Source organism: Cyanistes caeruleus, chromosome 3 (genome assembly GCF_971803275.1).
Source record: "Cyanistes caeruleus chromosome 3, bCyaCae1.hap1.1, whole genome shotgun sequence".
Lineage (NCBI taxonomy): Eukaryota > Metazoa > Chordata > Aves > Passeriformes > Paridae > Cyanistes > Cyanistes caeruleus.
Window position 1 is genome coordinate 3,971,615 of NC_141703.1, and position 16,028 is coordinate 3,987,642.

Sequence of the window (16,028 nt, forward strand, 5' to 3'; positions counted from 1 at the left end):
AGGCCAGCAAGTGCCACGATGTGTGAGCAGACATCTCCCCACACAGAATCCTGTCCCCTGCCCTGCCCTCAGCAGCTCACACCTCTCTCTGGCACTGCAGCGTATCTATTTCTCTAACTACAGCACCTATCTATATAAAACATCAAAATTATCACGGAGATAAAGCTAAAAAACTCCAAACCTCCTGTCTTAGAACCACGTGGAAAAAGCTTCAGCTCGGAAATGCTAAAATCTTGCTGCGTAATCTTAACTACATCCCTTTGCAGCCTTGCATTTTGGGAAAGGCTTTTCATTTCATGAGCATATGCTGTTTTTCAAACACACATTACACTGTGTGATGCTCTCCAGCTTTGGAAACACTCTTTCACTAATGTGCAAAATTGCTAGGGGTTTTTTTTCCTGGCATGCTGGAATGTAACATTACACATAAGCTTGCACTTACAACAAAACGAGGGCTACATTTAACATCAGAATAAATGGGTTTAAAACTTCCTGAAAAAAACACACCTTGTGTCAAAATAATGGAAAATATATTTTAAAACCTGTGAAAATAAATAATTTAAATATATTTTAACACTGCACGTAGTCAATACTTATGTCAAAATATTGAAATAGATATGTTGTATTGAGAATTGCTACATTAAAGACCAAATGAAACAGTTTTCTGGACTTTTTTCTTTACAGAACTACTGCTTTGTGAGGAATCTGATAATTTTGTCTGATTTCAAGTAAAACTACCAAAATGCTACAATTTCTAGTGCTATCACCATTGCAATGCTTGATCAGCTTTCTTTACTTTCACAGAAAACAGTTATTGTGCAGTAGAGGTACAAAATCCCTTGTCCAGCAAGCTGATAATTGTAGATAAATTCTGAATCTCTGTTTTACCTCAATTCAGCAAGCAGATATTATGCTGCTACAGAACTTTGCCCATAAAGAGAAGTCAGCCAGCCTGGCATCTAAATTTGCTCCTCTTTTGTGTAAAAATAATGTGAGGAGACCCTCAATTTTATATCTGCATAGGTGGTCCTGGAAGATGTGAGAAAACTGACAGGCACCACTCAGTGCAACATCTCTGGATGTGCATTTTCTATTTATAGTGTGCTGAGAGAGCTAATTAGGCATCAAGTGAGAACGTCATGATAATTGCATGCAAACCCAGCCCCTCGCTGCAAAGGGGCTAATTCAGTTAGCAGCTCTATCCAATGCAGAGTAAATATTGATGCTTGACAGCATCCAACTTGTTATTTATACCCAGCTCATTAGAAATGCTATTTGCTCCTGCTGCTGAGGAGTGAAAGCTGGCTCTCCAGGGTAATTACCTAACCCACAGGAGGATTCCTTTATGGATAGCAACGTTTTCTGGAAATCACTGCAAATAGATGGATGAGGTTAATGCAATTTATTGTTAAATTAGGGTGTGATCTATAGGGACAGGTTCTGATGGTAATTGGTCATGGCTGTGATTGTTGAGGGATTAACTCAGAATTCATCTGGCACTTTCCAGTCACTGGGGCTATGTGAGAAACATTCCTTGTCACTGCTGTGTTGATGTCTGGTGTGAGACCAGCAGAAAGAGGGGCCAGTAAGAGTCAGGAAGCCAGACAGTAAAACTTTCAACCCAACCTCCACCTCACTGGGTTGGAATCAGGCAGCAGTTCTTGCAGTCTTGCAAACATTATTCTGAATACTTGTTTATTAATCCTCTTTTTTGCTGCACTGCTGGGTTGTGCCTGTGAAAGCTGTGTCATTCCACTGTTTGTGTGGAAGTGTTTACATTCCCTTGGCAGGAATCCTGCAGAATCTCACCTGGTGCTCCACAGACCCCCACTGTCCTCTGTCCAGAGGGTAAAGCCATTGGTCAAACCCATATGAGTTCTCTCAGCATTAACTGAAGCACTTCTTACTCATCTGGGTTCCTTGGGCATCTGAAGAAGTTGTGGCTGGGGAATGTGGTGCCTGCCTCATCCTGGAGAGGAAAATCCTGAGTTTTGCCAAGCAAACTCAAGGTATTTTCCCTCGTTGCCAATGGCTTCAGTCATTAGAAGCCAGCAGTACCAGGAGACCCAAGCTGTCTTACTGAATTCTCCCTGGACCTTTATTCATCACACTGACTCCCACAGCTCCCAGAAAGACAAACTGAATTTGCACAATGCCATAGATCCCTTTTTTCCCCCCCATGGTCACCAGGGGTAAAGCTATGGTGAGAACCCAGAGGACAACCTGGGCTGAGCACTGTGAGAAGCTGAGGACTGCTTCTAAACAACTTTGCAGCCTTCCAGGGAGCAGATGTGGCAAATTTAAGATCAAAGATGGCCTCATTCTCCAGCTAGCAAGGCTTTGAAAAACACAGAAATAGCATCCTGCTTTCATGTGGAGGAGAACACTTTGTATTCCTGACAGTGCAAGTGAAATGCTAAAGCAGAGCAGGCAATTATCCTGATACGACAGGGCTGGGAAACAGCATTTAGATGTGCCAGATAATGGGGAGGAGCTCCAGGAACTTTCTCATTCTCCTTTTCATAAGCAGAGAGATTATCACCATTTTTCTTCACAGTACTGAGCAGCAGGGAAGCAAATGCACAGACTGTGGTGCACTTAAGAGTGAGATCGCAAATAAATCAGAAATCTGAGCCTTGTTCTGTAATAAGGTTTTAATTCTGCACAACACAAGACTATTCCATTGCTGGCTGCACTTAGAAAAATCAAAATAAACACAATTCCTGACTGCTGCCTGTTTGCTCATGTAGATATCCCACCTAAAATGTAGATCTGTGCCAGCCAAAACACATCCACACGTGAATTTACTCTGAATTGGCCTCATATTAAGTGCACCATTTCTATCAAATCCTGCCAGTTTCCCAAGGGGAACATTTACTATTCTGTGCATTTTCCTTCCTAGTCAAAAAGATAAAATTAAAGATTTTTACCACTAGAAAAAAAGTGCATTAAGGGGTCATCAAGGGCAATTTTTCATCACAGAGCCGTCACCCTCATCAGCTGAACAAGCCCAAGTGGAGCTCTGCTCCAAGGAGTACTGAACATGCACCTGACTGGATTTCTGCTTAATCATTTTAGAATAAAGGAAAAGCTTGCCAGATGCTGTCTGTGCCTCTCGTGCCAATGGTCAGGAAGCTGGGTGTCCAGGGAGAGGAAGGAGAGGAAGAAAATCTCTCTGGGTTCCTGCAGAGTGGGGCTGGCAGAGGGATTTGGTACTATTTTCCCTTCTTTCCTGCTGCAGCTTTTGCCTGGCTCTGAATTCCAGAGAGCTGGAAGCACGGCACTGCTGCAAAGCCTTCTGTGGCACACAAACAGCTTGCTGTGCACAGGAATGCATTTTTTTTAAAAAAATAAAGATAATAAAAAGACACAAGAGAGAAAAGTGCATCCTCCTGTGTGACAGGCAGCCCAGATGCCACCTCTGACAGACACCCAGAACAAATTCCCAGCTGCAGGAAGCTTCCCTGGGATGGGGGCTCTGGGATCTGTGTCCTCCCAGGGTCTGCTCAAGGCTGGGGCACTGTTCCCAGCCAAGGTGCTGTGTCATGTTTTAGGCTTGTTCAGACAGCAAATTCCTTGTTTCAGCCTTAGTTTTCTCATATTGCACTTGCAGCACATGAGCAGAGAGGGAATTTGTCACACACGCTTCCCTCTTGCTCCAAATTGAGAAGCTTTTCAAACTGCATTTTGATCACAGCAGGGAAAAGAATTGGAAGAGCTGCTTTAATTTTTAATGGTTTATTAAATCAAGTCTCCAGGTGAAGAGGATGAGCAGCTTATTAGAAACTGTAAAATGGAAAAAGTAACAAAACCAGAATGTATTTTTAAAAACTGGACATTTCTTCTTGGCTTGTTTTTCTACCAGGAGGAATTCCAAAAGGAGCAGCATCTTTTTCTGAAGTAAGCTTTCAGAAAAGGGGGGATGGGGAATGCTAGATAAAACCCATAAATATGATCACATTGAAAGGGAAGCTCATTTCTTGAAAGCTCATTTCCAATTATTTGCTCGAGTTGTTCCCATTTCCTTTGCTGCTCAGCAGCAGTGTCTGACCTCTGGTGTCTAAAATCAGTATCAAACATTACAAGAAATCAAAGCATCAACTCATTCCATCCAGGATGAGTGCTTCACTCCCTGAGTAACCCTTATTTTGCCCCATTGGAGATTTCAAGACTGCAGAAGAAATTTTGGGCAGATGTCTTTAGCTGAACAGCAACAGAGAAGTCACAGGAGGCCATGACTGGCTTTTCCAGCAGCTGTGGAAAATGCTGCACCATTGCTTTTACAAAGAAAAGTTTCCTCTCATGTAAAAAAAAAAAAAAAAGAAAAAAAGAGAAAGGAATTAATGAGGTGATATGGCCTCATAGCAATAATGACATGGAGGGCTTGGCAGCCACTTAAAAATATCCCAGACTTCCAGATTTTATTAGAGGAGGGTGGAATATCTTGGGTCATAATTTTATCCAGAGAAAGTCTGAGTGAAGAGATAGAAGGTTTCCACTTCTAAGCTCTGTTAGGATTACAATTAATTTATTTCCCATGCCAAGAGGTGCTTAAATTCACTTCAGGGCAGGATCTTTTAGGTGCACTGGAATTAGTCCTACTGAATAATCTTCTACTGAACACTTTTCCTTAGAAAATTACAGTGGAAATATCTATTCTTCTGAGGAATGAGGCACCTGTTTGGTGCATGGAATTTGGCAGTGTGAATGCTTTTTTCCTCTTTAACTTCCACACCCTTCAGGATGCTTAGATCCAGGATTTTGAGTTTGGCTTACGCACATCTCTGTATATTCCACTCCAAATCTTTCCTGCCCTTAATAAAAAGTTGTGACGCTGAAGCTGAACATGAAATCATTGTATTTTCTGGAACACCTTTCCATTTAGTTTTCTGGACAAAAGATTTAATGAAAGGAACCAGTGTGAGGCATCAGAAAATCTCTGGAAAGTTTCGTCAGGCCGCCTTAGGGTGAGTTACTGCTGGGCTGCCAGGAGGATTAACGGTGAGAGAAGAGCTTTTGCACTGCCAAACACAGTCTGATGTGCTCCCCTCATCAGGGCATGTCTGATCCCAGGGATGGACACAGCAAAAGAGCCACCAGCAGGAACTGGGATGAGCAAATGAGGAAAAGATGGGCTAAGGGGAGAAGGAGAAGAAGGAAGGAGAAGGAGGAAGGAGAAGGAGGAAGGAGAAGGAGGAAGGAGAAGGAGGAAGGAGAAGGAGGAAGGAGAAGGAGGAAGGAGAAGGAGGAAGGAGAAGGAGGAAGGAGAAGGAGGAAGGAGAAGGAGGAAGGAGAAGGAGGAAGGAGAGAAGGGAGGAGAAGGGAAGAAAAGGGAAGAGAAGGAATGAGAGGATTCTGACATGAACCAGATGTCCCCAGGACCAGCCTGTCTCCAAGCTCCTGGAACACTGTGGGACATTACTCCTGGCTCCTGGTGGCTCAAATCCCACTCCCAAGGCTGAGGGCTGAAAGCCTTTGTGTTCAGAGAGAATTCAGGGAAGGTTTGCTATGCTGGGATCAGCTTGAAAAAAAGTAACTTGAAAAGGCAGCATATATTTTACAGTTCTGTTACATTTTAGATTTTACACTTTAGATATTTTTCATTGAAATAAATCCATCTACTTTCAAGCACTAGGTGTCCCAAGAGCATCTGATTAAGGACCTGGGTGCTCCAAAGTAACTGCTAAAGGACATGAGGACATCAGAACATTCACTGTTTGAGACACACAAGTCTAGAGCTGAGCTATCTTCATTTACTGAATCCTCTGGACACAGTCACAGCTGGGGCCAGGTGACCTGACAAAGTATGTAAATTTCTGAATGAGTCCCTTAATATTTAATTGGAAAAAATTTAATAACTTCAAAACTGAATAACTTTCACCATGTAATTTTTTATTGGCAAAAAAGCACTGCAAATTCATCAAGTTGGTTAATTTACTGAACCTGCTCTCTTGTCACTTTTGTAAATCTCATTACAAATAAAAAAAGTTGGCAAATATATTCATATATATATTGAATATAACCAATGTGACCAATAAAGTGGATAAATAAGAAAAAATCTATTGACTAATCTCCTTGAAAACCTATTGTAGAACTCATAGGAGAATTTAAAAATAAAACAGTATTCAAGTAACCTCATTGACAGAACTGTGGGCCTTTTTATCTGTACCACAAAAATTCTTGATCCAGTTTTTCAAAAGAATTTAGGGGGATCCAAAAATATATTTGTACATCTCATAGCATTTTCAAGGCATTAAAAAAGGTTAGGGACAAAACCTCCCCTGAATTTGGAATTTTAGTGCTTCAGAAATAGATCCGTGCATGGCATCCTACTGAGGTGACCTGAAGTGATTATAATAGTTACAATTACAATAAAGTGATTATGGAATCTCATATGTCTGTGCATGACTAAAAGTTTTTAAACTTCCAGCACTAGGAATTGAATTTTCCAAGCTTCGGTCTAAGAACAAAGGTGAGACATTTTTGCTCTTTATTTTGCTTTTGAGGGAAGAGATACTTGGAAGATATATCTATATATACATATATATATAGAAAATAATATTCTTTGTAGGATCTAAGATAGTCCCAGAACAGTCTCATCTCCTTTCCCCATTTTTATAGATTACCAGAATGGTTTGGGTTGGAAGGGACCTTAAATATCATCCAGTGCCAGGATGATACAGACACCTCCCACTGTCCCAGGTGCTCCCAATGTCCAGCCTGGCCTTGGGCACTGCCAGGGATCCAGGGGCAGCCCCAGCTGCTCTGGCAATTCCATCCCAGCCCCTGCCCACCCTGCCAGGGAACAATCCCTGCCCAAGATGCCAAGATCCAGCCCTGCCCTCTGCCCCTGGCAGCCATTCCCTGGCTCCTGGCCCTGCAGCCCTTGGCAATTGTCTCTCTCCAGCTTTCCTGGGGCTCCTTCAGGCCCTGCAAGGCCACCCTGAGCTCAGCCCAAAGCTTCTCCTGGCCAGGCTGAACAATGGCAGCTGGGCCAGCCTTTGCTGCCAGCAGAGCTGCTCCATCCCTCTGCTCATCCTGGAGCCTCCTCTGGGCTCTCTCCAGCAGCTCCAGCTGCTCCCTGGGCTGGGATTCAGGGTTTTCTATCCCTGCATGCCTGTGTACAATATTTGCCTGAGACAAACAAACATTTCCTGGAAGTGGGAATGGAATGTGCTTTCCCTCCTTACCATCCTCTTTAGTGCGGGTGAAAATCTGCTCGCTCCTCACTCCATCCCCAGCCCGGGTAAAAGCCAACACCTGGATGCTGTAGTTGGTGTATTTTTCCAGGCCATCCAGCTCCAGGGATGGCTGGGTAGTAGTGACATTCTTTATCTCTCCCAGCTCTAAAAAATAAATAGAATAAAATAAAATAGACTAGAATAAAATAGAATAGACTAGAATAGAATAAAACAGACTAGAATAGGACAGAATAAAAGAGAATAGAATGAAAAAAGAGAATAAAATAAAAGAGGATAAAAGAGAATAGAATAAAAGAGAATAAAAGAGAATAGAATAAAAGATAATAGAATAAAAGAGAATAGAATAAAAGAGAATAGAAGGGAATAAAAGGGAATAAAATAAAAGAGAATAAAATAAAAGAATAAAAGAATAAAATAAAATAAAAATATAAAATAATATAAAATAAAATAATTAAAGTTAAAACAAAATATATAATATAATATAATATAATATAATATAATATAATATAATATAATATAATATAATATAATATAATATAATATAATATAATATAATATAATATAATATAATATAATATAATATAATAGTGGACTTATTGTCAGGTTCACTCCTCGTCCAGGTGTTGATACCTGCTGTGGAAATCTTACATGTCCCAGACAAGTAATGCTTCATTATTACACAACAACAATGAATTATAATGAATTAAAATGAATTCATTCATGTCCCAACCTCTTACCACTTGAAGCAGACCAACTTTTCATTTTTAAACTGTTTTTTTTTTTTTTTTGGCTGCCATTTTTTAAAAAATATGATGAAGAGAATTGAAGAAATTCTACAAGTAATGAGATTTTTCCTAAGGAACAGATAACAAAAAGAGATTATTGTGAAACATCCCCTAAGGGAATAAAATGAGAACGTCAGTTATCTTCATAAAGATTTTCTGGTTATGAGAAAGACCATTTCTCATAAGGAAAATGAAGAAAAACTCATCCTTTATTTTAAAATATGCAGCAAGTGCTGCTGCAAAGCACTTGATAGCAGCAATACTGGCTAACAATAGATTTAAACACAGTAAAATCCGATTTACTTGCAGAAAGATGGTGCACTTCATATGAATCTTTTTTTTTTTTTTTCAGCAAGCTAAGAAGTACAACCCATATGGCAAAAAAGCTTGAAACATATTTAGGGCAGCAAATAAAGTTGAATAAATAAAAAAAAATCCAGTTTTAAGCATGGCATGAACATCATCTTTTTTCATCATGTTGTGAGACATCACACAGGAGCTTAGATGGGATAATATCCACACAGGATCTGATCCAAAACTACAGGCATCACTGTAAACATTTAATTTTATGCCCTACATATATACATTTTTTTTGTTGTTCTGTATGCTTCTCATACATTTTTTAATCCTTATTTTTAAAGGAATTGGTGGTTGATTACCAAATATTTTTGAGTCTACCATTACCAGCAGGGACAATGGGCCTCTGGGTCACATTTCCACTCCAAATTCCCCTTTCCACACTAACAGAGGCCAGAATTAGCACAATTGCAGGTTAGAGTGAACTGTGGTTCTGATGGATGAAAGCAAAAGAAGGGAGACAGCTGTGAAAAACCCCCAGGGCAAGCAGGAATAAAATCATGTGCATCTCAAACCTACTAATTTTTTTAATTTACAAGAAAGGGCCACACATGGAATTATCATCACACAATAAATTGCAGATTAGTAAAGCATCACAGTTCCCCTTTGATCCTTTCACTCAGTCTCTGCTCTGGAACCTATTTCCCCAGGAATTATGCTAAGAGTACAGAACACAACAGAAGAAGCTGGCATGGAAATAACAGGCTTTTCCCAGAGACATTTCCTTCTTTTGCTCTCAGCTACAGAGAGGCAATGCATCCTATCAAAAATAAATAGAATATCGAGTAGGCAAGGAGATAACCAACCAAAGTATAGTGAAAACCAGGTTTGGCTGGGTTTGTTCTAGATCCTTGTCACCATTTTTTTAAAAAATGAAACAACATTCTGGACTCTGTAACTGAGGTGAAATTTGCTCAGGTCATGTTGGGTACCACGGGAGGCCTGTGGAGTGTTGCAAACCCATGGTGGGAGCTTTCCCTGAGGTTCCTCCAGGCAGCTTTGCTGCTCTGCTCAAGCTCTAGGAAAAATTACTCCCTCACAGGTAGACAAAGTTTTCTCTAAACCACAAAGAAAAAAGAGCAAAATGTTTTCACAGCACAGAGAAAATGACATGAAGGCCACATAGAGCTTTTTGATGGTGGATAGATTGGTGTCTCTCACCTCCATCCAAGAGATTGGCCCAGTAGATGACCCTGAATCCCTGCAGGATCCCGTTCAGGGTTTCCTTTGCCAGCGTTGACCAGGAGATGGAGATGGTTTCTGGGGACGTGGCAGTGGCTTGCACATTCCCTGGAGGGCAACTGGGCACTGGAATAAGATAGTCACCATTTTAACACAATGAAAACAATATTCATCTTTTAGCAACCCTTTATTTTCCCCTCTATCTCACCACACAATATTTAATTACCATTACATATTTTAACAACACAAATCCTTTATTCTTGCTACAATCCACATGTTTCTGCAAGTGCAGCTATTTTCCCTGGAATGAGTTTTGATGTACTGTTTCCCTACTTGCTGACTTGTCTTTTAATAGGCTTTCTGTGACTTCTTTTGAAATAGAAGCGTGTTCTGACACTGAAATGTGCAGAACATTCTGTAAGCAATTTAAATATATTTGTTAAAGTTTGCAGCCAAATTTGCATCTTTCTGGACAACTCTAATGATCCTTTAAATTTGATGGAGGCACAAAAAAATTGGGCACATCTTTAAAAAACATAGGAAAAAATGATCATAATATATTTTCCCTGATGTTTAAAAAACTGGGAAAAAAATAAATCTAAGGCATTTTCTGTTGGGCATCTATTGTCAAAGCAATACAGAAGTATTAGTAACTGGCATTGCTTTTAAAGCTCTTGGCATCTTTAATTCTAAGAGGGACCCAAAAATGAGTGAAAACCAAAAAAAATTTCCAAGAAAAGTAAGCATGCTGGATTCTGAAGGAAAAAAAATCCCATTTATTATAATATAAAATAAATGCTTGTGTGAGAACACTTTGCAGCAAGCTAGGCCTAGAAACATTTAGAGTTAAAATAAAGCTGTCAGTCTTTCACAAATAGTCTGCCTCAAAATCTCTGTCTCTTGAGGATTTCACATGTGTGATATTCCATTTTGTCCATGTAAAGGTCAGATTCCAAGCTGGCATTGGTTTCAGGACACTGATGTTGATTTACAGGAGCTGAAAATCTGACTTGCATGGCCTTTGGGATTATTATTTGCTGTTATACTCCTCTGAAATACTGAACTCATTTTTTTGGATATGGTATCGTTCTCTTTCTCCACTAGAGGACTCCCTCTCATTGTCTGAGAAGTACTTTGTATGCAGTTTGAAAAAAAAAAAATTAAAAAAAAAAATCTATATTGTTCCTTGGATTAAACAGGGTGAATTTTGCCTGAAAAAGCAATGATTTTTCTGTCACTGGATATCCTTGAAAAAGCACACATCTCTCTTAAGACTGACAAAACAGTGCAGTACAAGAGCTCTGGTTACACAGTAGATTCATTTGAAAACAGTAGAAATCCAACAGAAAATACAATAATGCTCCACTTTCCAGAGTTTCACTTCTCAAAACTACAATGAGATCACTCTGGAGCAACGATGAGACCACAGAAGTTGAAAATATGTGAACACCAGAGCATTTGGCTTCTTAATGAAAGTTTTGGTCTCAGTCAATATCATTCACAGCAGGATACATCACATTAGTAGGGTCATTTTTATTTACCTGGTAAAAATAAATTCACTCTTGCAATAAAAATCAGGCAAGCTCATTGAGCAGGCTCTTCTCTTACACCTGGTCTTTTATCATCCCTACTTTAATCATCACTAATCAAACAAGGCATGCAACAAGATAAAAAGTCATCAAATAATGATAACATTCATGATATGTCCCATGAGAGTTGTTTGCCCACCATCCTCAAGAGTTGTGGTGATGATTTCCTGAGAAGAAGGTCCGATGCCAGCCCGGTTACAGGCCTGTACCACCATGCCATACTGGGTGAATTTTTTCAGGTTATTCAGTGTATAAACCTCGCTGTCACCGGTGGTGTCGATGCTGATGATGTTGAACTGGAAATTTCCCCCCGCGCTGTACTCCCGATAACCGATCTGGTACCCACGGATAATTCCATTCTGCAAATGCTTCTTTGGAGCCTAAACAGAAAATGGGGAATTACACATTAAGTGCAAACATCTGAAGTCAAGTTGTTCCCCTTAAAGTATTTGAAAAAAAACCCCAAGCTTAACTTCTGTTTTTTTCCTATTGAATGCAAGTCTTTTTCTATGAAACAATTAAAAAATACTTCCTGCACATGAAACAGCAACTTTTTTCAATCACATAAATTTTAAGTGTGTTTTTTTCAAATTTGTGCTGAAAGACCTTTAAATGGTTCATGCACAGAAAAATCCAATAATGCGACACCCATGTATTTGAATTTATGTTCTGTTCTCTTTTCAGGTGAATCAATCCAAGCTTGGTAAGGGTATATTTGCATTCCACCATTCACTACTAATTATTTTTGCCAGGAGCCCCCACCATTCACTGAACCTTTAGGAGGGCATTTATTGATCAGTGCAAGGCAGCCACAGGAGTTTATTCACTCCCGTCGCATTAGGAAAAATTTATGCTGTGCTTTGAAATATGCTTCTGTTCATCCTGTGTGTAGTGTAGAAAGATGATTAGATAATGAGTGCTGAAGGCAACAGCGATTTGGAAAGCAGGGATTTGCATACTGAATAGCTACAATATATCTGGGATTCTGGGATAGGGACGGCACAAAATGGTTGGTCATAATTATGTGCCACATTTCTCAGTCACAGTGCAAGATTCCCTGCTCCTGACTAGTGGAAATCTTTTGTGTGCTCTGCAATATAAAATGTGATCTAGTGCAAAGCAGAGATTTTCAGCTCAGGGAAAAAGCCTGTTATTGACAGCAATACCTATAAAAATTCTATTTAAATATTATTGGACTGATTTCCATATATGATAATGTTCCTGCCTGATTTTCTATCTATACAAGGTGCAATTAGTATAAGTGTTTTAGGACACAGTTTATAATCCAGGAGCAAAAATCTCTTTCCAATCCTCCAAACCTCTTTCAAACTCCCAACAGATGCCCACAAGCTCATCTGTTCCAGTGCCCCACAAAAAAAGGTTTTTGTGACGCAATTTATCAGCAATGGGTTGGACTGGCAGAGGCAGCAACTTCTGTTGCTTCTATATCCCATTAAATCTCCTGAGCTACAGATTCTTAGAAAAACACTCATTTCTGAAACAGGACCTGCCTGATTTGGGGAGTTTATAGTCCACTGGAGGTAATAAAACCAGGGTGAGATTTGTCTTTCATTCACTACCATCAAAACCATTGCTCTGCAAAAGCCAGTCCCCTCTCAAAATTAAAATGTGTGTCACTGCATGCAACTGATTGATTGAATAATCTCTTCAGATGTTTTTTTTCCTCCCTCTTGCCTGAGAAATGGACCCAGAACATGAAGTGATGATATAATTTCAATTCCCATTGTATAACTTTGATCAGATGTAGCTGATCGAATTAGCAGATTCAGATCTTGAGATCCTTGTAAGTCACACAGCAGGGATAAGGATTGTGTTTTGGGAATCTAAGAGTATAATTGTTTCCTGTTTGAACACTTCTCTTGATTTTTTGGTCAAAAACTCCTCAACTGCTTTAGAAACATCAAAGCCCTTTGTAAGCGTTTTACCTATTCTGGACAATTCCACGGCTTTCTGATCTTTGAATGTTTGCAGAAGGAGGAACTTTTAAACTGTGTAGAAACTAAGGTCAGATTTTTGCTGTTTGTTAGAGTTCAGATATATTGACCAAAAGGCTTGGGTTAGAAGGGACCATAAAGCTCATCCAGTTCCATCCCCTGATGTGGGAGGAACACTTTCCACTGTCCCAGGCTGCCCCAAGCCCAAACATCCATCCTGGCCTTGGACACTTCCAGGAGCAGCCAGCCACAGCCAGCTTGACTGTAACACAGGATCAGTCAGACTACATCCTTGGCACACCAAGCCTTACCTTCAAGCCCTGGGAAACATTCAGAAATCAGGATAAACCTGAAATCGCCTCCCAAGAGCCTTTTGGAGCTGTTATGTTAATTAATCCAAGTTCTACACCCCTATTGGTTACTTGTGTTCCATATGTGGTATTGTTTCCAGAAAGTTCCACACCCAAGATTATATATTTTTACTACTCCCTCATTTCTGCTCTTTGGAGCTTGTCCCTATGCTATGTTTGGTTTCTGGGCTTAGTTCCTATTTTTATTTCTCAGTAAAATAATTTTCTTTTTGGGCACGCCATCGTTCCTGCTCCTTTTTTCTTATTTCACGCTGTGTTCACCTGAAGTCAGGAGACCCAAAGATTTGTCACCCTCACTGTGACACCAGCCCTGCCCTCTGGTATTGGGAAGCCATTCCCTGGCTCCTGGCCCTGCAGCCCTTGGCAATTGTCTCTCTGCAGCTTTCCTGGGGCTCCTTCAGGCCCTGCAAGGCCACCCTGAGCTCAGCCCAAAGCTTCTCCTGGCCAGGCTGAACAATGGCAGCTGGGCTAGCCTTTGCTGCCAGCAGAGCTGCTCATTCCCTTTAATCATCTTGATTGACGACAAATTGACTTCCAGACAGTTTGAACAAAGCAGCCACAACAGACTCTTCACTGGGAATTCTACAATTACACTTTCTCACTTTGAATAAAGTGACAAACTTCGGAATAAAATGACAAACTTTGAAATTTTTATGAAGTTCTTCATAATTGTTTTAAGTTAAAGGATTTCTTTCTTTAAATAAAATATTAACATTTTACTTCCTCCCCCTTTTGAAACAATATAAAACAAGTCACTTCAGGACAAAATATTAGAATGTTCTTCTTCACAACAATTCCTACGTTCCTTGTTACTATGACCTGAATATTGCATTTTGAGTTGACTTTTTGCACACAACTCATTTGATAAATATTTCCTCTGGTGTATAGACACATTTTTGGTAGAAAATTGAGTGAAACAACTTAGTGTTCTTGGGGAAAAATATTGTAAACCTTGTCAGTAGCCACAGAAAATTATGAAAAAGTAAGTTTCAGTCCATGACCTGCTTTTCTCACAACATTCAATATTTGTAAAACAAGGTATCAATGACTTTTGTAAAGTATGACATTCTATAGTTTTGTGTGTGTAAAAACGAATAAAGATGAAAAGGAATATTCCCCATGTCTAAATTTAATGGCTTCACTTACCTAATGTAAAGTACTACACAAAAAAAGAGAATATTTTCATGCTTTTCTCTAAATGAAAATTCCAATTTAATTCCCACTATGTCTGCACCAGTTTAAACTACCAAAATGTAGTGATTTTTATTTAACAGCTCAGTCTGAAACCACATGTCCTGCGTGGACACACAGATACTGGATTAAACAAATCACAGACCAGTACAACTTTGCTTAACTGGGATTTTCTAAGAGTGGGCTCAGATAAAACTTTAAATGAAGATTTACAGCCGAAGCAAGCTGCAGAAATGGGATTTAATACAAGATGAAAGATAATCAATGTGTTATTCCCTGCTCTTTTTGCTGTTATTGACGCTGTATTTTAATAAAGGTTGCCAGCTTTAAATATAACCATGGTTTTCACCACAATCCTGTTTGTTCAATGTCATCATAGCCTTTCATGGCTAAAGCTCCACATGCCTCCAAAATTAAAATTACCAAAGTCAGGTTCTTTTCTTGTTTTTTGGCTTCCATGACAACGTAGGATTGATCTTATGGGGTATTTCTTTATTCTTAATTACATTTTATTAAACACTCAATGATTCTGCACATCATCATAGGAATCTACCCCAAGGTTAGGATTCAGCATGGAACCAAAACTGGATTATGTCTGTGGGACCATCTTAAAGTTCCCTTTTTAGTAATGAACCAAAACTGCTCTAACCTGGAGAAAATTGCAATAAATCAAGGGAAATAAGTGGCTCACTCCTGGTTTGGGACTTCTTAATAGGGAAGAGAAGTTTTGTTTAATCAGCTTACAAACTGTAATTCAGGAAATAACTCTTCCAGTGAAGGTAGGACTACACAAGCTCTAACCCTGCCCTGTGACTTCACCTTAAGCTCATTCCAAATGGTGAAAATCCATCTCTCCCTTCAGCTCATGAACCAGGGAAATATAGTATGTATTCAATATATAACTCATTTCTGTGAATGTCTTGTTATATTAGATACTGAGCTTTGCTTGACAAGAATTCTCAAATCAAATTCCAAACATGATCCTGAAAACACAACCTTCATTTGAGATCCTTCGATATCAGACAACACCCAGAGCCCAGGACACTCTCAGCTGTACTTGAAGTGTCCTCGAAATACAAATTGAACTATATTTTAGGCAGTTATTGAAATGTAGGCATGGGAATTCTGTTTGTCCTGTAGCTGCCTGTTCACATCTGCATCTATAAAATTTAATGGCAAAACTTCACAAGCAGCAGATATAAACTCCAGCAATGAGGCAGTGGTGCCCATCTCCTCTTGCTGCTTTTAAAAACATCCCCCAAAGTGAACTTTCTGAAAAAGCAAACAAAGCCCTTCGATCTGCCCACCCATAAATCCATAAAAATAAGTTCAGGCATAAAAGCTTGAAGATTATAGTTGACTTGATCAGATAGTCACAGTTCTTAAGTGGTTTAAA

The 16,028-nt window shown here is 39.6% G+C and overlaps 1 protein-coding gene across 1 annotated transcript in view; it reads right to left on the minus strand.

Annotated features, from left to right (window-relative positions):
• The window catches only part of DSCAM (DS cell adhesion molecule), a 437,468-nt gene that overhangs the window by 73,367 nt on the left and 348,073 nt on the right, over nucleotides 1-16,028 (minus strand). The window contains exons 17-19 of the mRNA XM_023926681.2: nucleotides 11,255-11,495; nucleotides 9,506-9,652; nucleotides 7,191-7,346 (exon numbers count right to left, since the gene is read on the minus strand). Coding sequence (XP_023782449.2) covers nucleotides 7,191-7,346; nucleotides 9,506-9,652; nucleotides 11,255-11,495 — 544 coding nt within the window. The remainder of the gene's footprint in view (nucleotides 1-7,190; nucleotides 7,347-9,505; nucleotides 9,653-11,254; nucleotides 11,496-16,028) is intronic.